Source organism: Uranotaenia lowii, chromosome 1 (genome assembly GCF_029784155.1).
Source record: "Uranotaenia lowii strain MFRU-FL chromosome 1, ASM2978415v1, whole genome shotgun sequence".
Classification (NCBI taxonomy): Eukaryota; Metazoa; Arthropoda; class Insecta; order Diptera; family Culicidae; genus Uranotaenia; species Uranotaenia lowii.
The window spans coordinates 166,341,097-166,363,600 of record NC_073691.1 but is presented as its reverse complement, the minus strand read 5'-3'; the positions used below and the strand labels follow the sequence as shown (position 1 = coordinate 166,363,600).

General features: G+C 37.9%; 1 protein-coding gene across 1 annotated transcript in view; it reads right to left on the bottom strand.

The window, feature by feature from the left end:
• LOC129744263 (homeotic protein empty spiracles-like) overlaps positions 1–22,504 on the bottom strand; it is a 134,801-nt gene that overhangs the window by 11,664 nt on the left and 100,633 nt on the right. The window contains exon 2 of the mRNA XM_055736739.1: positions 9,135–9,289. Coding sequence (XP_055592714.1) covers positions 9,135–9,289 — 155 coding nt within the window. The remainder of the gene's footprint in view (positions 1–9,134; positions 9,290–22,504) is intronic.

Genomic DNA, 22,504 nt, shown 5'->3' with positions numbered 1-22,504 from the left:
ACAGTTTTCACCGTGGTCTAACCGTCAACTAAAAGTTTTAAAACGCAAAAGAGCCTCAACATTGAAACTTTATACGCATAACAGAAATCCTACATCGAAAGCTGCTTTTACTGCAGCAAGTAACGCTTACAAGAAGCAAATGTTTTCTTTACCGGCGTTATGTATTGCAATCTCAATCAAACCTTAAACGCAACCCTAAGAGCTTCTGGAATTTTGTGAACAACAAAAGGAAGGAAAATGGCCTTCCCTTAACGATGTACCTCGGGAACAAAAACAGCAACAACGCCAGCGAACATTGCGAGCTTTTCGGGGAGCATTTCTGTTGCGTCTTTTCGAACGACCTAATTCATGATTCAGATACCCAGAAAGCACTCGAAAATCTCCCTACTGATTCATTCCACATTTCCGTTCCTACATACACCGAAGAGGAAGTTCGAATAGCGATCACGAAACTGAAACCGTCCACTTGCCCAGGGCCAGATGGTATACCCACAATAGTGCTAAAAAACAGCGCCCATGCTCTCTGTAAACCATTGACGACTTTTCAACCGTTCGCTGCAGACATCTACGTTTCCTTCACGATGGAAAAATTCGACAATGTTTCCCGCATTTAAAAAAGGAGACAAACAGGACGTTCGGAACTACAGAGGCTCACTCTGTGCATGTTCTAAGCTCATGGAAATACTGATATCAACGACAATTCTCACAAATGTCAAAGCATACATATCCATAGACCAACGCGGATTCTACCCAGGACGCTCGACAACTACGAATCTTCTGCTGTTTACTTCGACCTGTCTGAAAGCAATTGAGGATGGGTTTTAGATCGACACAATATATACAGATCTGAAAGCCGCCTTTGATAGAGTTAACCATCAACTTCTACTAGCCAAGCTACAACGACTGGGATTCTCAAGCGAGTTAGTTCAATGGCTAAAATCCTACCTAACAGACAAGAAAATGGCCGTTAAATTAGGCAGCTGTGAGTCCAGCGAATTCACCAACTTTTCTGGAGTCCCACAAGGCAGCAACCTAGGTCCTCTGTTGTTCTCAATTTTTTTCAATGATGTACACTTGCTGCTCCCACAAGAATGCAGGATGTCTTACGCAGATGATCTGAAAGTTTTCGCTAAAATCAGATCTGATGTTGACTGTTTCACTGAGACATGAGAATTGAATAATGACAAGTACGATTTGCGAAATAGAAATGAGATTTGAGACACGAGACATGGGGAGTGAAAAAAAGACATAAACAGTGGAAAGTGAGACGTGAGTAGAGGAAAATGAGACGTGAATATTCAAGCCTAAAAATTCTCCCAACCTAACTATTTCCTAAATTTTGATTGTATGACGTTCCGGAACCGACCAGATTGACCATGGTCATGACCTGATATTCTCAAATAACTTCAAACATGATCCGATAACTTCAGTATATTTTGTTTGGGAACCGGCTAGATTGGCCATGGCCGGAACATAGCCTGGTACCTCCGAACTGCACAAAAAATCGCGTTGCTTCATGTTGAGTCCAAAAAATTTTTTTTACAATATGTCAGGTCATATGGACACAGGACTGAGTAGGCTGTGGCCGAGCGAAGAGGACGCGTTTTCTTCTGTCATCAAGAAATTGAAGCAAATTTCAAAGTCCGGAAATTGGCTGAGATTCCTAGTAATTTAACCAATCAAGCAACGGAAACGAAACTTTCGGATAGAAAAGTACCCCCTAAGCTTCAAGTCGGGATTGCCGGGACACCTAGGATCGGCGTTTTGTTTGGCATTCTTGGTGAGCCTGTTCCTTTATTTTACTTTTCCATATTTGTCAGCGTTTCAGTTCTACAACGGCCGTGCGAACGGGTATATTTTATAGATTAAACACAAATCCCCGCTCCATTTAAGTTTTTAAATTGTGTCTAGTTCAAATTATAATTCAAAAATGTACTATAATTTCTTCAGATGATGGAATTGTTTTTATACAAAATATAAAACTTTCAAAGCAAAACCTAAGTTTTTAATTTGATTTTGCAGATGATTTAAAAAAGTTTTTTAGAAATTTAATAAAAATAACCATACAAGGTTTTTTGGAAGCCTTTAAAACGATTGAAAATCTGCTGACAAGTGGACCACTATTTTTTTTTTCAAATCAAGGCAATATTTGATTAGGTTTTCTGTTTCCAGAAGCTTAACCATCAAAATAGTTCAAAATTTTGAATTTGATCGAATTTATAACAAATTTAACCGAATGTCCTCCTTTGGCACAAACACAACATGTTTGACTTTTCATCACTACACCGCCATTTTTGCGTAATGGCACGATTCCAGAGCTCCAACTTAAACTAAGTATAAAGTTCGTGGGACATTGATGTGCTTTGCAGAGAAAAGCTACGCGTACGCTCAATTTTGCGATTGACTGTTTGACTTACTTAGAGAAAGCTTACTTCCCAAGCAACCAAAAGTTACATATTTACTTGAATGAAGGCATTGAAAGTTACATATTGGCTGACAAAGAGAATCAACTGCCCAATTCCCTTTAGTGAACTTTATGTACTCATTAATGAACTTGAAAGTTGCAACAGTGATTAATATATACGTTGTATGTGACTTGTTTTGCCCAATTCCCATTTGTTAACTATATGTACTCATTAACGAACTTGAAAGCTGCAAAAGTGATCTATACGCACGCTATACGGGACATAAAGGGCACAAAAGTGCTCTATACGGGACTTAAGTCACATAAAGGGCACAAAAGTGCTCTATACGGGATTTGGTAAGTCACATAAAGGGCACAAAAGTGCTCAAACGGGTATTAATAAGTCACAAAAAGTGCATTGATGTGCTTTCAAAATTAAATCATCTCTTCGAGTTTTAGTTTCAGTTAGAACAACATCTAGGCGTGGTCTCGTGGTAGCGTGTTCGATTCTCATCACGAAGGTCGGGGTTCGATCCCCAAGCCGGGAAAGTTTTTTTCAATAAGTAATTTTGTACTTGAGTGACCATTCTGATGGGATATATGTAGGAAATGTAAGAAAGAAACAATTAAGCAATTTGTCGAGTTTGAAATCCGGCGCGTGGCATCATGGCGGGACCAGTACAGAACACGATAAATAATCAAGAGAAGGTGAAATGAACCGAAGCCAACGAACGGGTTAAGTTGAGATAGAGAGAGATTTTTTGCTCATTTTTTGACTTTTCGGAAGCTGAATTAAGAGGCCGCTGAAAGCTGAATAGAAGATCATTAAGACTTGTTTTGAAACTTGAAAGTATCAATAAGAACTTAAATTTTGAGCTGCATAGAACGTACTTCATATCGATGATGGGGCTGAGTAAGCGTGTTTGTACCTGTTTTATGGGACTTTTGGTTGCTTGGGTTGTGTTGGGAAAAAAACGGTTGAAATTTTGACACTTCTAGCACATTTTAATAATTTCACAATGCGAAAAATGTTTGAAAACTATGGCCGTCAATTTTTCCACACTTTTTTAACGAACACACACATATAGGATCTCAGTGAAACTTCATGTTTCTTTGAAGAGATCTAAATTCTACTTAAGACTAAGCGTACATCTTTCAAGAATATAATGGCTAGCATTTTACTAATGCTAACACCACCAACCCACAGAAAGAGTACTATGTTTGCCGTGACCAAGACTTGATCTCATGACCTCTGGCTTAGAAGACTTGAACGCTATCCTCTAGGCCATGGTCGGCGGCAAAAGAAGTTGGATTTATATCACATCACGGAGAAAAAAGAACACAGTTGTTCTAATTATTTCAGCTGGCTATACCAATCATCAAAGCGTAGTTGATTTTTTCGCATCCAACTATAAATATAATAAACTCAACTACAAACTGATGATTGACTTTACGCAATCAACTTTTAATATAATGGTATCAACTGTAATTGTATAATGGATTCAACTGTAAATATGATCAATTCAACTACAATTGTATGATTGATTTTAGATATTCCCCTGTGGCAGGTCCCACAGGAAACTAGTATTGGTTAGTCAGTAAGGTTGGTATATCGAATGGTAGGTAGTTGTCATGATATTGAGTGAATTTTCCCCCCACAAGGTCAATCTTTGCCGGGTTCTGCTCCATGGACTTCTAAGGATGTCTTCCAGGACCCGCATAATAATCATGCATCAAGATGCAAAAAGAACAACAGCGGAGAAACCAGGACGTGGATATCGGGATTTCTGGTCACCTTTTCCTGTATCGTGGCGGCTAAAATGAACTAGATGCAAAATGCAGAAACAAGAAATTAAAAGAAAGTAAAACGCAGCCATAAAATTATGCCGAAGAAAAACATCATAATTTTGAAATGACGAGATATGATAACTTCCGATATAAATAGAATTTTAAATTACAATATTTATAGTTGAACTCGTTGATTCAATCATAGAAATATAATTAAATCCATCATATGTATAATTAAATCAATCATATTGTCATAGTTGAATCTACCATATTAACAATAAAATTAATCATATTATTATAATTGAATCTATCATATTTACAATCAAATCAATCATATTTTTATAGTTGAATATACTATAGTTATAGTTGATTCTATTATATTTATAGTTGAATACACAAAATCAATCATACAACCATAGTTGAATGTAATATTAAGAATTTTTGAATGTACGAAATCAATCCGATTATCTATTATATCTATTATATCTATTATATGTATTGTTGAAATTTGGATAGTTATAATTGGTCGAGAATCAATCAGAAAAAATGTTGAAAATACTATACTTTTTTCTCCGTAATACGGCCAGAAAAGATATAGTATTGAACAAAAATTTGGCAGGAGCAGATCTTGAAAAAAATCAAATGTCAAAATTTTCAAATTGTGCTACAAGTGTCACGATTTCAATCACTTTCTTTCCACCACGAGTGAACTTGCTCTTGAAAACATAACTAAGAATGAAAATAAACAACAACTCTACCCCATCACTGAAACCTGCGTTTTCAACAAACAGTTTTCCGCAATTGCTGTTGAAGCTCTTTGCAGCTTGTCTCTTTGGGTTCGAAGGTCCTTCTTAATGAAACCAACTTTCTTAAATGAAAATAAAGAATTTGGCACAATTTGTACAACAAAAAATTATTAGCTGAAGAAGCAAGGGCTGAGAAGGCTGTTGCTAAGATTGTTTTGAAATAGTTCCGGCTTGAGTGAGCAGGACTAAGTAGCTTAAGAAGCACAGACTGAAATGCTTGTTTCCGATATTGTTTTGCATCCGGTAAAAAAGACCAAATGGCTGAAAAAGTACAGATTCGAAAAGCTGCTGCAATATATTTTATAGAACTTTTCGGCTCTGGTAAGCAAGACGAAGTTGCTCAAGAAGCGCAGAGTTGTTGCTTAGATTGCTTTGAAATTCCGGATTCTGTAAACAAGACTGAGTTGCAGGAAAGACGTAGGGGAGGAGCGGGCTATATGCGCCTATTAAGCAGAACACTGATTTAATCAAATATCACATCGAATATGTGTACAAAAACTATATACACGTGTGCAGGCATCTGTTTTCTATACATTGGAGTAATTTTTATGTTAAATTTTTTTTCTGTTTCCAAGAAAACGATTTTATTATAAGTGTTGTCTAAAATGCCGAACCTCAAACCGAGCGGGCTAAATGCGCCTATTTATGTTTTGAACCAAATTTCTGTTTTTTGGGCAATATTTCCGTATAATTTCATTGAAACTGCTAGAAAGTAATAATTTCCGTAAGACAAAGCTGAAATTTTATAAAAAAATATGTATTTTACAATTTTATGGAATAAAACAAAAGTTAGGGTTGCCATACTATGGAGGCAGTTCATCCATGAGAAAAACATTATCAAATCTCTTTTTAGATCTTCAATTTTCTTTTAAGATGTTATTCAGAGCTTAGATTTGAAGGTTCAATGATAAAAATCATTTATTTATTCTATTTAACCTGTTATTTTAGGATGGAGGCATTTTACAAACATGATGGGGGCATACAAAAACACTTTATTATTGCACTATATAATCATTATTAAACCTCCACAAAAGCTGAAATATGTTTTATTTCTTAAGTTAATTTGAGTAAGAAACAAAAACCATCCAAGTTTTTGTTTTAATCTTCTTTACGTATAATTTTTAAAAGTCGAAATATTACATCAAAATGTATCAAAACCTTGTTTGATTTTTTAATTTTTTTTGAGTTTGTAAATTCATAAAATGCTTTCTTGCCTTATGTTCTAAGCGTATCACCCTCAAAATGCATTGGTCAGATAAGCTGTCTGGTCAGCCATTTCATCAAACAGCCGTAGGGTCATTTAACCCGATAGGCCCATTTAGGAAACCTTTCCCCTAGATTAGAAAATTTAAAATAAGTGTTTCTAAATTTCCAAGACAAGCCTGAAAAAACTTTCAAAACAACTTTACCATCGAAATTCTGTGTTTGCGCACGATCCATTTGCTCTAGTCGAGGGAGGGGCCACACCTTAACAATTTGCTATAAATAGTATCAAAATATGCTTAATCTGGTACCTAATCAAAAACATATTGGATTGTTGAGCTATCTACGTTATTTCACATGTCTTGCAACGATTAGCTGTATCGGAAACTTGTCTCTCTATTGCTAATAGCCGCCAGAAAATTCATTTCAAGAGCATACTTTCATTTTGGGTAAAATGAATCGGACGTCCTTTCCATTTTTTGTTGAGCATATCCTTACTGCGCATGATTCAATTTCACCAGTAAATATCATGCAACCCATCATCATCATCATCATCATCATCATCATGGCAAAGAAAGAGCTTGCTTTATATGGAATCTAGGACACGGCACCTCCGGCCTCCTGCCCTGTCCCGAAAGAAAGGAAGTCATCCAGCCAACCAGATTGATCCGACCGACCTAGAACATCGACGGAAACACCCCACATCATCCGAGCAGCAGCAATAAAAATATTACGCTACAATTTCGCTTTATTTGCTTTCCTGTCTATCGCAGAACCGCGCCGTCAGTTTGGCTGGGGTATTTTTCGAGAGCTCAGAAGGGGGAGAACATTCAAATACTTCACACTCGATTTAACGTATCATCTACACATATTTTTGTATATGCATATGAAGTTACCAGGACTGGTTTGCTGCCATAATAAACCATATTCTGCCAACGAAGCCTGAGGGTAAGGGTTTATAAGGATGCAACACAGAAAAGGACTTGGCACTTGAACGATTTTTTTTCTGTTGCTTTCCGCATTATTTAGAGTGTGTGCGGGCTGCAGCCATCTTGATTAAATAATGGCAAAGGGAAATTTACTTTAATACGCGTTGCGGAAACCAGCTCGTGCATTCCATTACACAATTTATTGCAAATAATGTTTGGATAAGTGGTTTTGGGGTGGCAGGATCGTTAGCTGATGTTTCAAAGTGTATGGCAATGTTCGTGTTGGGTTCTATAATTCATTTGTTGTAGTCGTACACTCAAAAAAATTCTTCATGTATTTTCCATAAGATACTTCTTATAAATCGCTTAGCTTATGCTTTTTTTTCGTTGGAAATTTTATTTAGAACTAGAAACGACATTGTGAAAATAACTATTTTCAGGAAAAAACAGTTTTTTTTTGTTTTTCGGGCGTTATGTATCCGGGCGTCGAAAAAAGATTCTGAGTGTACCGTAAAAATTTTTTTGCAATCAATTCAAATCAAACTTGACACGCTTGGAAAAACTCCGGCACCAAACGTTTCTGAACCAGCAGCTATTTAGCAATCGGGGACATTCCGATGCGAAATTAGTAGGAAGGCAAATCAATCAAAATTAGATACTGGACAGAACATCCCGGGAAAAAGTAGAGAATTCGGAACAAAACTATCGATTTTAACCAGCTACAGTTTTTGTAGTGAAATTTATCGGGAGGGAGGCTAATAATCACCTGCAAAATATGTGGGGTTTTCTCATTACATAGCATTTGAATTAAACCATTGGGAGGCCTTTATTTTCCGTTTTCAGTTTCTCGAAGCCCGCTGTTAATCCAAGGTGTAGAATTACGTCGCCCAATTTTTGGCTCCTAAAGACCGTTAATAATCTAAAGCCTCGTCTAGTCACTCGTAACACCCTCACCAATTGGAAACACTAACCAAAAGTCCCGTCAAAGTTCACACCTGCTGTCCCACAACAAACAACAACGAGGCCCTCGAAACTTCAATCGCCGCCATTGTCGCCAGTCAAATCCTCAGACGGCGGCGACGCGACGGTCCTTAGACGGGTTCCACTTTCCCATCCACACATCCTAATAATTGTAATTTAATCTAATTATGACCGCTGCCCCAACTCCATCGAGTGAAATGTGGACCAGCAAAAAAAATCTTCCAACAACCCTTGAAAATGGGCCGGCAATGCCCCATCGATTCCCGGTCATGGATCCCGGACTAATCTACACTCGATTTGAGATAATATGTCTGGAAAATTGTCATGTCCCCACCCTCGTTGTTTCTGAACCGAAACCGTCGTTCTTGCATATTTGTTTGGACATTTTATACATTCAAAACTGTTCATCGTCCTCCCCTAAGAAAATCCTAAAAGCAGGAAACTTCCCGAAGGGACCATTCAACTCCTTAGAACCTACACTGAAGGGGAGGGTGGTTGTTGAGTTGCGGCGTCTAATCCGATTATACGCTAGATTAAGTGAGTCAACAACAGCCACTCAATTTGGGGGTTGGACGGCCTGAGACCGGGACCAAGAAAACCCGGGACCATTTGCTTTCGTCCAAGAAGTTGAACCGAAAAGTTCACCGGAACAGAAAAAAAGGAGAAAAACAAACCAACAACAGGGAGTGCTAACGAGCGTGTTGAAAGTTTGCTGTGTTGTGAAGTTCTGTATGATTATATTGGAATCGGTCTTTCCCCTAGAGCAGCAGGGGGAAATGGTTCCCTGATGCTATCGGTTACTTCGTTCGCTTCCCTAGAGTGTTCCTGGATCAGGAGGAGTTCCCTGGATTCGTCCTACTCCCCTGGGAGCGAATAACCCGAACATCAGCTCCGAGATCGAAGATACCCGCAGTTTATCAGCGTTTAATTTATCACCACCATAAACATGGCCAAACAAATTAAGTACGGTTTCGGAGCGTGAAATCATCACCATCATCATCACAAATAGGAGAAGGTACCAACCTGGGTTTCGGTGAGTCCCAACGTTTGGGCCAGAGATTTCCGTTCCGCTCCCACCACGTAGTGGTTGTTCTCGAAGGCATGCTCCAGTTTAAGCAGTTGGGTCGGCGAGAAGGCCGTCCTCACTCGTTTCGGTTTCCGGAACGGGAACAGATAGGCTGCGAAACAGTGGAAAAGGGAAAATAACTCAATTAGTACAGTGTTATAGGCTTGTTACCCTGCTGTCCCGTTTCGGAGATCATCTCCGGAAGTCCATTTCGGACTGCGGTATTGAACGTTTTCAAAGGAAGGCAGGGAATACTCGAATAGTCACTTATAAACACATTTCTTTTATCTTTCATCTTAAGGTAAAGAAAACTTAAACGTACAAATTATGTTGCGGATTTTTTTTTTACTAAGAGCAAGTTCATTGGTGTTGAAAGAAAGTGGTAGAAATTTTGACACTTTCAGCACATTTTGGAAACTTTATTTAACCCTTCATTTCATGATTTTTTATTTTTTCTCGAAAAAATTCTCAATAGTGCGCAATGATGAATACATGAAGGGAAAAATAAGGAAAAAATATTATTTTCACATAATTCGGTTATTTAGCAAAAATATTAATTGTTGCATATTTGCAACAACATGAAACGGTTACACCTTTTTTTCTTCACACTTGACAACTGGAAATAAATGCTTATTCCTAATTTCTTTTGCACTAATCATAGTTTTCGCACAGGAACTTCGCAAATCTAGATTTCTGGACACCGGAAAGTTAAGAATTTATCTGGGAGAAGTTATGTATGTTGGTTTTCCACCATGGGTGCACGGATTCACCGCAGTTTCTGCCTAAGTATGTGCTCTCATGCATTCTGGAACCGACCCCATGGCTTCGTATGTAGGTATATTTTGGAAGAACGAGTCAATCAGGTTACTTAGAGGTATTCCGGCATCCGTGCATATACCTGGCCAGCTGGCAGCTGGTTAAACATTCATATAATCAGTTATAAGAGGAAACACATCTTACCTGTCGGCTTCTTATGGGATTCGAACCCAAAAGTTGTCTCGCCGATACCGGGAATCGAACCCAGCCTGGCACATCGGAACCAGACTCGCACCAGCTTATCCACTAGACTACAAAGACTCTCGAGAAATTAGCTAGGAGTAGTTATGCGATAACATACCACCTACTGAGGAAATTATTTCTTACGTTTGCTTGAAGGTGCTGAAAAAACGAACACACACATATAGGATCTCAGTGAAACTTCATGTTTCTTTGAAGAGATCTAATTTACTTAACTCTAAGGCGTACATCTTTCAAGGATTTTATGGCTAGCATCTTACCACCAGACCACGGAAAGAGCACTATATGTGTCGTGATCGGGATTCGATCTCATGGACTCTGGCTTAGATGGCTGGAACGCTATCCTCTAGGCCACGACCGGCGGCAAAATGGAAAGCTTCTTACCTATACAACTTTTCTGAACATAACCTTGAACAAATCAACACATATCAATTCCGAAAACGTATTTAAATTGGTTCTGATAAAGATTCTTAATCTTAAATCATACCATAACTATATGCCAGTTTAAGTAAACAAACTTGATATTGAAGAGCAAAGTCTCAATTTAGTTTTGAAGGAATGATCCAATTACAAATTACATTAAACTATTAAATATCATTTGTTGGCAAAATTAAAAGAACAATAAAGATTTCTTCGGAATGAGCATTAGAATTTGGAACATGATTCTAAAATTAGAATTCAAACTTGAAATCAGTTTAAGAATAAAAAAGAAATAAAAATAAAACTAAATTCGAGAACAAAAAGTTTCAATTTAAAATCAACTTCCAGAGCTTCCAGGAAAAGGTTAAATAGTATAAATAAAGAGCATTTTTCGTCGATTGATAATAAGAAACGGCTCATACTTTAGTAAAAAATAATGAGCATTGTAATTTTCAATCAAATCATTCCTTCATCTCTAAGAAAAAAAAAAAAGCAAAACAATACTTCAAACCTCGGTTATCGAATGTTGGCAGATAGTACTGAATTTTCAAGTGGAAAAATAAAAAAGCGTATTCGTTGTTTGTTTTTAGATTTTTAAACTCTCTGGATAAAGCCCCGTACTTGAGTTTGAATCACGTTGAATAATATAGAACTTTTGAAAATTGGTGTATGCTTATTTTGCAAGTTGTGAAGGCATCCGACATTTTTTTTATTCAAAATATGTATTTGTTATACCAATGGGCCGCGGAAAAAAAATCAAAATAATGTGTTTTACATACGCTGAATTACAAATCCCAAATAAGTTAATTATTCGGACCCGTCCTAGTTTAAAGTTTGATAAATTTTGAACTTTTTATAATATTTTTCTAGTTTTGATAACGGTTTAGAGCAAAACTTTTATTTTTTCACCTCGGGGGTCCTCTTTATTCAGGGGGGGGGGGGGGGGCAATTTTTCTCATCCCCCCCCCCCTCTTAATACGGCCTGAACATGATAATAAATCATTTATAACGAAAACATTGTCATCGGGAAACAAATACACTGTTTAACGATGCAAGTTTCGAAAACACACTATGGAACCCATATAACTACCTAGGGTACTACCGTTGCATGGTGTTGCATATTTGCAACAGTTATTGAAAACCCATTATATCAGAGAAAAAGCAAAAAAAAAATCTCAAATTTTGTTTATTATGTAAATTACTTTAGTGGGAATACGAAAATATTTTTTTTGAGTCGAAAAAAAATTCTCAATATGAATTACACTAGGCCAAAAATTTGAAAAATTAGGCTTTTTCCACATTCCATATTTTTCAGATTCAAGTGGGTTTTTTTGGTTCCAATAAACACTAAAAATATTTTTTTTTTAATTGAACGTGATCTTGAAATTATAAATATTATTCCCATCGAAAAAAAATTTACTTTTTAGCTAAATGTGAAGTTTAGAACAGTTTTAATTAATTGTTGCATATTTGTAACTTTATGAAACGAAGGGTTAAGCTCGCATGCTGTGATGCAAAAATAGCCATATTTCAATCACATACGGCTGGAATAGAAACAGTACTGTAATCAGTGTTCAAAATTTCCACAGTCAAAGCTCAATCTTCACTCAACTGACAGCATCCTATCTGTCAAAGTCAAAGCTTTGAAATAGCTTTCATATTTGTTTCTTTCAAAGTAAAGGAGCTTTCTACCGTATTCATTTCCTGTCAAAATGCTTTCAAATTCATTTGAAAGCCGGCCCAGTCATATTCGATTGAAAATGATTGATGTTTTTGTTCATGAATATTTTTGTAGGTCCTTGATGAAAATTTTCGCTTCCTGAATATTTTTTTTTCTTTCATATTCAGAATGAATAGACACTACGAGATGTTTTATATGTTAGCAGTAGGGGGTTTTTTTTTATTATCTGACAATTTGCGCCGGGGGTCTTCAGATTTTCCCCAAAATTGAAAATTTGGTTCATTTTTGCGACTTAAAAACACATGTATTTTTTCAGATTTCTAACATTTTTATTTTTTGAGTTAGCTTTGGTTAGATTTTTTTGTAAATAAAAAACAACCAATTTTCAAAGCTACATAACTCTGTTGTTTCTCAACGGAAATTATAAAATAGCACATCAAAATGCATTGAAATTTTATCAGCTTTCCAAATAGAATAGTTGAAAAAAATTAAATAATGACCTTCAACATGAAAAGTTGTAAATAAACTTTAAATGGCGTCTAAAAGTACCGTCTGCATCACCGAATATTTTGCAAAAAATACCATTGTATAGCTCGATTCATGATGCAACTTTCATCTGAAGACACCAAAGTGGGCCATTAACACCTTGAAGAGTTATGAAAGAAATAATGACAATAAATCTCTTTTTTTGCATCGAAAACAAACAATGGTGGAACAACTGCATTAACATATGGAGATAGCAAGCACTTCTAACAACATGGAAACAAAAGAACTTATCAAAGCTGGTAAAAAACACTACTTTTTCGTGCTTTGTAGAGTGTTTGCAGCATAACTGACTTTAAATTTTAACCAAAACTCTGAGTATCGTATTGTTTAAGTGATATAACTAATAATGGGAATGTTGCTTTTACAACCTGGTCATATACTATATAACTTATTAATTTTTCGATCAAAGATCATTGTGAAGCATAATCAATGCCAATAGTAGAAGGTTCAGTCCCTGTGTTTGGGATCACAAAAATGTGATTAAAAAATGAAATATAGACGTGCTTTACATAGTTTTTATTTCGGGAGCTAAGCACTGGACACCAAAATCCTTTCCCATTGATCAAAAAAGTATGAGAAAGTGGCACAAATGTTGTAGAAATAATCAAAGAGCTCAGTATGGCCAGCCCACTCGATCAGGAGGGAAAAACTAAATTATATCAAGATGAGATATTTTGATACTAATATTTTTCCTATCTAAATGAGTTATTATTCAGTACTCGTAGGATGTTAAAATATCTCAAATTATATCGAAAAATCTATGCGATCATAGCTAAATTATATCAATTTTAGATATGCTCCTTTCAAGATTATATCTCATTCAGATAGCATAGTTTGATATTGGACAGAATAAAACCTATCAAAATTATAACTAATCAAGTTATGAGTGCTTCGAGAAAATTTTCTAGTGGAATGTCAATAAACCACATTATTTGCTAAAACCATGCCCCATTTTTGGTTTCCCAAAACTTGGATTCAATTTTATGAATCTGTTAAGCGAAACTCTTAAACGTACGGTTTGGGCCGTTGACTTCGATGTCCGTGTTTCAGAAAAAGTTGTACGTATATCAAAATAAGATATAATTATTTAATTTTAGGACTATCCGAAAAAAAACTTGATAATTGAAAATGAGCTCAACCCCATTCAAGTCTGTCAATCAGAATAAGATATAATTCAGATTGGAGAAACTTAAAATCGAAAATTTAGAATACTTAATTGTAACTGAATCAGATGTAAATATCACACACGAATCTTCAGTGTTCCACGGTCCATTTTAAATCAAATCTGGGGAATTACGGATGCAAAACTTAGCGCATAAACTTCTAAAAATGACAGTAAAATGTGCATAACTTGTTGTGATCTGGTGCAAAATTGGGTATAAACGAATACGTTATTAGATTTTTGGATATAACATGAAGTCAGTTAAGCTGCAACAATCTACCGCCCCTTCTTTCATAACAGCCCCATATACAAAAATAAGCAAGCGAGACAATCAGCTTTTTCCTTTTTGGAATATATTTTTAAATTGTGACCACCACTTTCAGCATAAACGAAAATCGTTTCTAGGTTGTCATAATAAATCGTTATGCCTGATATTTTCGAAATTGTGTTGTTGGTAAGGTCGAGAGCACCATTTTTATTCATTATGGGACTGTTTATCGACCATATTTGAAACCTTTTTCGAATCTACTAGCATAACAGTCCCATACAAAATATATTTTTCTCACCGAGCTACTTTCTTAGACTTAAATTTGATCATTTTTGAACATCTAAATGCAATTGTCAGAAAAAGAAACATACTTTTGCAAAAAATATCATGAATTCCACATTGTAAGTTGAATCTTTTTACGATTTTTGATTGCATCCGATAGTTTTTCGCTCAGGAAGTCATTCTTAAGAAAGTCAGACCTGCCTTCGAAAACTAGTGTGCATCATTCGACATCAAGTGAGTTAAAAAAATGTTTAAATGATTCAAAACAATAAACCAAAGACTATTTCGCCGAAAGAAACATTGAAAAGTAACCAAATCCGTGGTATTTCACATATGGGACTGTTATTCAGGTATATTTCATATAGGACAGCCACGAATTGATATTTTTTTTCGAAATTTCTAGAACAAAACCTCTTTTTTAGTCTTTTATGTTGAAGCCTTATGTTGACCTAAAATGACGAAAATTCATATGGGACTGTTATGCGAGTAAAAGCAGTCTGAAAAGGACGAAAAAATAGTGTTTTTTTACCAGCTTTGATAAGTTCTTTTGTTTCCATGTTGTTAGAAGTGCTTGCTTTCTCCATATGTGAGTGCAGTTGTTCGACCATTGTTTGTTTTCGATGCAAAAAAAGAGATTTATTGTCATTATTTATTTCATAACTCTTCAAGGTGTTAATGGCCCACTTTGGTGTCTTCAGATGAAAGTTGCACCATGAATCGAGCTATACAATGGTATTTTTTGCAAAATATTCGGTGGTGCAGACGGTACTTTTAGACGCCATTTAAAGTTTATTTACAACTTTTCATGTTGAAGGTCATTATTTAATTTTTTTCAACTATTCTATTTGGAAAGCTGATAAAATTTCAATGCATTTTGATGTGCTATTTTATAATTTCCGTTGAGAAACAACAGAGTTATGTAGCTTTGAAAAATGGTTGTTTTTTATTTACAAAAAAATCTAACCAAAGCTAACTCAAAAAATAAAAATGTTAGAAATCTGAAAAAATAAATGTGTTTTTAAGTCGCAAAAATGAACCAAATTTTCAATTTTGGGGAAAATCTAAAGACCCCCGGCGCAAACCCGTCAGATAATAAAAAAAAATCCCCAGTAATCGAAATCGCGTAGTCCGTCGCCTACTGAAGACATAGTTTGAAGATCATTATTTTTCAAAACGAGAAATAACAAACAATTTTTTAATGTTTTTTTGTTTACATTTTGAATGTCTATGAAATATAACTTGAATTGGAAAGATAAACGTATGTGTATACCAAAACAATCCCTTATTCCGAGATAATCACTGAAAGCAAAACACATCAAAATAATCTTGTGTGCAATCAAATTTGCATACACCGTATCATGTCCTTTACACCGCCGCACGCGGTAGTGTTTGTTGTTGTTGCTATATTCAAGCGTTCCTTGGCGCTCTTTCATTCCTTCATGACTGAAAAAGTCTGCCTTTCAAATGAATATGAATATGAACAGCGCACACAGTCATCGAAAATTGAAAAGCTGTTTCCAGCTTTCATTCCTATTGGACTGAAAGCCGGACTAGTATTCGTTCAATTGGAAAAGACTGACAGCAATGCTGGCTTCATGTAAGCTTGAAAGTCGAAAAGCTTCATTGTGACAGGAATAGGTGGTGCGCGACTTTGAGCTTGTGTTGCGTTCGGCTTTCAATGATTGAAATGAATATTTTGCACACTGACTGTAATACAATACAACGGCCAAAGATCTTGAAAACATTTTTGCATGGTAAAATTTTTAAAATGTGCTCAAAATTTCTACCACTTTCCCCTAACACCAGTGAACTTGCTCTGATGCATCCTAAACGATATTTTGTTTAGTAGGTTTAATAAAATAATCACGAATGGAAGCCTAAAATCTAAATATATAAAAAGCAATTTCTGTATGTTTGCTTGTTTGTTTGTTTCTCCTCTATAGGCTAAGCCGTCTGAAGAGCTAGAAATCTGAAATTTGGCATGGATGCATATTAAGACCAGGAATGATGAGAAACGTTTTCAGATTTTCAGATGACCCCTTCTGTCGTGTTCCCAGACGAATGAAAAGGCAAAGACTAAACTAGAGATATATGTTTATTCAAGCAAGTGTGACAACTGAATGACAGAGCTTTCACACAAGGGGTGGTATTTATACCAGCAGGTACTCCTAGCGTGATGATAGCATGCTGCGACATTCTAGTGGCTTCTGATTGGTTGTGTGGTTGTGGCCTACCACATCTCCCTTGTTTAAGAAAGATCGTACGAGCTCGAACGAAATCATCCAACAACACCGACAATGGAAGATTTGGTGTTGGAACCGGTGCTGCTGCTTCGATGATTCAGCCCTTCAGTTGATTGGTGTGAGATCTGATGAGTCGACCGTTGTCCAGCAGTACGGTGTACTTCCCTCCGTTTTTGAGTTCGATTATTCTACCAGGTATCCATTTGACCGAACTCTTTTGTCGAATTTTTGCCTTGACTTGATCCCCAGTGACGAATGTTGGTTGCATAGGGAAGTTCGAAGTGGACCCGTCCAGTGAATCGAAGGGAATCGACCAAAGGTTGAATGTATCGATGAGGTCGATGCCAAGGACGTTCAGATCTGGATGGTTGGTGACGTAGATGCATGCTCGTTTTGAGACGTTCCGGATGGTTACTCGTGCGTTGAATTCACCCAAAACGTCAAGCATATTTCCGAATGCACTGGTCGCAACGATGTTCTTCTGGTTGATTGTTGGTTTCCCGATGCAAGCCCAGGTTTCCGTCGAAATTATGGTCGAGTTGGAGCTTTACATTGACACCGTTCAAATTTACCTCAGCAAATTTGCGCTTTTTGGAGATGTCAACATGTTTCACCAAACTGATGCTCTTCATCTTTCGGTTGCTGATGCTGTGATGCTTGTCGGTAGGTTTCCTCTTGGATTCGGCTGAAGAACAGTAACCTTCCTTGTGACCCCTGCGTTTGCATTTTCCGCAGGTGGAATTCTGGAACGGGCACTCATGGACGTAATGGGAGTCCCCGCAGAGCCAGCAGGGCGTCTTCAGAACCTTTTTTGTCTTCTTCTCGGGTGGTTTTGGATGGAGGGACACAGCTTTGATTGAGAGGTCCTTCTTCTCAATCATTTGTGTGTCCTGTTTCAGGTTGATGAGCTTATGGCACTCGTCTACCAGCTTGTCCAGGGTAAGCTGGCAACCTTCGGCAGGTGGGGCGCTTTCTTCGGCTTCGAGCTTACTAATGAGCCGAGTTCGTATGTCAGCGTCCCGCGGCGATTGTAAACCACATAAGAAACGCAAAGCTTTGAACAGGTCACTAGTAAGCCGGTTGAGTTGAAACGCCTCGCAGTTTTTGTTGATGGAAGCTGCGTATGCGGTGAAATCATCTGCGTCGTCCTTCCTGTACTGCAGGCACTGGTACCGTGCGTTGAACAGCGATTTTTGTCGACCGAAGAGACGCTAGAGCTTTGTCACTGTTGTTCCAAAGTCAAAGTCTCGGGGGTGACTCGGCAAAATGCTGTCCAGATACCGTTCGTGGAACTGCGTATCGACTTTCCGGAGGAGCAGCTTGACCTTGGCAGCGTCGTCCAAATGTTGCCCATCTTGCCTGCAGATGTCTTCGTACCGAGCGAACCAGGAGTCGAAGAAAATCCCGCCGTCTGGGTCGAACCGGAATTCTTGAATTCCCGTTGCCAGCGACTCGATTATTTTCTCGCTTCCAGCCTGGGGAACTGCGTTGTTCTGTAGGAGAACTGCAATCTGCTGCTGCTGGTTGGCCAGGATATCGGTGAGCCGGAGGATAGCGTTTCTAATATCGGTCGTCTTCTAATCGGGGGTCCTTCGAGGTTCTCGTCGCAAATTTGCCGTGTTCCCAGAAGAAATGAAAAGCAAGTTGACTAAGAGACTAAGAGATATGTTTATTCAAGCAAGTGTGACAACTGAATGACAGAGCTTTCACACAAGGGGTGGTATTTATACCAGCAGGTACTCCTAGCGTGATGATAGCATGCTGCGACATTCTAGTGGCTTCTGATTGGTTGTGTGGTTGTGGCCTACCACACCTTCTGAAGGGGGTCGTCCATACAAGACAAATATTTTTTTCGCTCTATTGACGTTATTTTTCGTCGGATTGAGATGAAAATTTGCACATGAGTGTTTTGAAAGACGAGCAATCGATTTTGGGTATCAAATTTTGTGGAAGGGGTCATCCAATGGGGTCGTCCATATTAACTTTTCGCTGTTTTTGAGATATTGACGTTATTATGCACAGTATTCAGCTGAAAATTGGTACACGATAGTTTTGAGTAACGTGAAATCGATTTGAGGCGTCAAATTCAGTGTAAAGGGCCGACAAAAGGGTCCTCCATATTAACTTTTCAGTATCTTAGTGATATTGACGTTTTTATACCTCGGATTGAGATGAAAATGTGCACATAAGAGTTTTAGGGAGAAACAACTGATCTGCTTATCAAAATTTAAGCCATGGGTCGGTCAAAGGGATCGTCCATATTAACTGTTCACTGTTTTTGATATATTGGCGTTATTATACATCGGATTCGGATGAAAATAGGTACACGATAGTTTTAAGAGACGAGCATTCGATTTCATGTTTCAAATTTAGTGTAAGGGGCCGACAAACGGGGTCGTCCATACATATAAACTTTTCAATATTTTTGCGATATTGTCGTTATAAAACATCGGATTAAGATGAAAATTTGCATACGGTAGTTTTCAGGGACGGACAATCGATTTCAACTGTCAATTTTTTTCCAGGGGTCGACGAAAGGGGTCGTCCATATTAATTAATGTTTAACTGTTTTTAGCGTTATTGACGTTTTTATGCAATGGATTGTTTTGAAAATTTGCACACGGGAGTACAAATATATAATCGGCTGATGAATTTTGAAGACATTCTTTTTCACGTTTTTACTTCATTTTTGTTGAGTTTTTTTTTACTTGCACGTTATTTCGTTGTTTTCCAAGTTTGGTTTAAACTTTGACACGCTCGTTTTTGTTTATGTAAAGGGTGGGTTGTTGGTTTGATTGCTTAATCATATCATTCATTTAATGCTATAAATTATGGATTATCGTTTTAATATTACATCTTTTCTATGTCTTCTTGCAAGTTCTAGCAAGTCTTTTTGTGTAATATCACAACCAGCAATGTAATATCAAATCAAGTAGTCAATATTTATCCAAATTGACATTTGATTGGCTATACGTATCAAAAAGTTGACGGAGGTTTGCAAGGCTCAGGAAGATTTGTTTTTCTGGTGTGTATGATCGATCTTCTCAAAAAAAACTTAGCTAAACCATTCAGCAAGGTTTCATTTTCATAACCGGTTTTTATCGCATGTCTGGTTTAATTACCAACTGGGTTACTACTTCTTCAATATTAGGATTGCGAGAAGTTTGGTAGCTTAAAGGGTGTGATGAAATCGCCACGTACAAAATTGATTCGCAAAATTTAAGTTTTCATCCGATTGCCATCAGGGATTGGAAAATAATAATATTTACAGTCCATATGCAAATGCTCGCACCTTGGCCTTAACCCCGGCCATAAGATTTTGCAAAACCTGTGAATCAACCGTTTTTTGCATGTTAACCCATACTTTCTTCAGTTTCTCGACTGTCTTCACTACCTTAGGTCGTTTAAAAAGGTGATAATGCTTCATAATTGCCCAGTACTTCTCGATGGGGCGGACTCCAGAGTGTTGTGATGGTTGAACATTTTCGGCACGAAACTCACCCTATTGTCCGCATACCACTTCAGCACGCCCTTGGAGTTGTTGCATGAAGCATAATCCAGCCAGAATATTGTTGGGACATTGTGGGACTTCAGGAGAGGAAGCAGCCGCTTCTGGAGGCACTCTTTCATGTACATCTGTCCGTTCATCGTGTCCTGGGTCACGAAAGGTGTTCTCCGCTTCCCGCACGTGCAGATGAATTGCCAAACCAGAAATTTATTCGCAAATTTGGACATCTTCTGGAGGGGACGTGCCTCGGAACGCTGAACTTATCCTTGGCCGTGAAAAAACAGGTTGCCGGGGATTTGTTTTCAGTCGGCCTTCCCATATGTTTCGGCGTCCATGATGCAGCATTCAACTTTCGTCAGCAGGTTGAGGTGGTGAATGCACAAGATTTTATCACGCACGAGCTGTTCTTTTGACTCCATTTCCGCGAGTTTTGATCACAGGACTTTAAAAATTGCAGGATGTAAACAATGCACTATGAACTAAATCCACAGAAATTTTCATTAAATTCTACCCAACGGTTAAAAAGTTAGAGCAATTTCATAGTGTTGCAATTTCATTGTGGACACTCTTTAGCCAAGTTACGCCAGGTCTAATATTTTGGTTATGATTAGAAAATTGCAATTTTGCCCGAATTACTCCAATCGACGTTGCTGAGTTCACCTCACATCAAAGGACTGAATCAAGTGTCAAATCACATATAAATAGATCTTACTGATTTTTGGAACCAGAACGGCAGTTCCCCTTTGATTTCAATGGCATTTTAGTACTAAAACGTCAGTGTGGTACTAAAAAGCAGATCAGAAATATTCATCTTTATCATACCCTTGCCTCAGACATCACATATTAAACTCTAAAAGTTGCGAACTGGAAAGGAAACTGGGAAGGTATCTACTATGCAGCAAACCTATTCTAACCATTGGAATTGCTTTGAGTTGAAAATTGACATACTGAACAACGCGACCAGTCCACCTCTCGAAATCGCTTTTTCGAAACGATTCGCCTAGCATTTTTTTTGCGATCCCTATGTCATCGACCTAAGAGTGCCGCGAGCTCGTGGTTCGACCTTCATCTTCACACTTTGTTCTCATGAACACCACAATTGATGATTCATTAGCTTTGCCCCTCGAATACTTCGAATGAAAGCAGGTCCTCATCTGGCAATATCTAGGTTTCGTTCTCGTAGGGTAGAACACAACCTATCTAATGAGCGACTTGTACAGATTATACTTCTTGCGACAGCTTAGTCTTCTCGACGGCAGTTGTTTGTGGAGTCCGTAGCAAGCACGACTTCCGCTGAATCGTTCCTGCTACGGATACTTTATTGCTTCCGTCAGTCTTGAACACATTTCTACGAATCAATGGTAATGAAATTCTCTATCAAATAAGATGTAGTTCCGGCAGTCGATGGTTTCACTTTAGGCATAAATATCGTCCTACCCGGGAGTTGATACGCCTCCTGGAACCAATTCAAATGACATCGACCCTTCACCGAGATGGCGACGCGCCAGCCAGCATGCGATCATATTCATCGTCTTCGGATATGGACAGTTGAAAACAGAAACTCGATTCCTGCCGGTCGCAATTTCTCATGTGCCCTGATCAACGCCAATAATACTTAATGAAGGCATGCATGCACTCATTCCCGGGGCCTACCCATGCAGGCAAGTGTTGCGTTGCAAATATCTGCGCGTGAATCCTCCGATTCAGACTAATGACCGTTGATTAAATGTGATTCCCGTCACATCACCACCAGCAATTGCTCTGGATACGGATCAGACACTACGTGGAGACAATAACAGCAGCAGCAGCAACAAGAACGGAGGGGGGAACAGGACAGGACAGCTGGACCGTCGCGTTTCCCTCAAACCTCAAATGATAGAGTACTGCACCATCCATCGGCAGTTGCGGCCCAAAGCTGTCAATCAAACCAAGCGCAAATGCATCGTCAAGAAATGGTTCGGAATCACGAAACTCGAATGGCCGGGCGGTTGTTTTTCATCGCGCTTTTTTGCCAATTTCAGCTTTGTTTTGTTTGCCGGAGCCGGAGTAATGATGATGATGGTGTTGATGATTGGCCCCTGTCAACCGTGTGAGATCTTTGCCGAGGAACACGCTGCATTTTGCGAGAGCCTTCCACGGAACAGAACATTCAATTTGGGCGTTTACAGTTTATTGCTCTTAATTGATACTTCAAATTGGT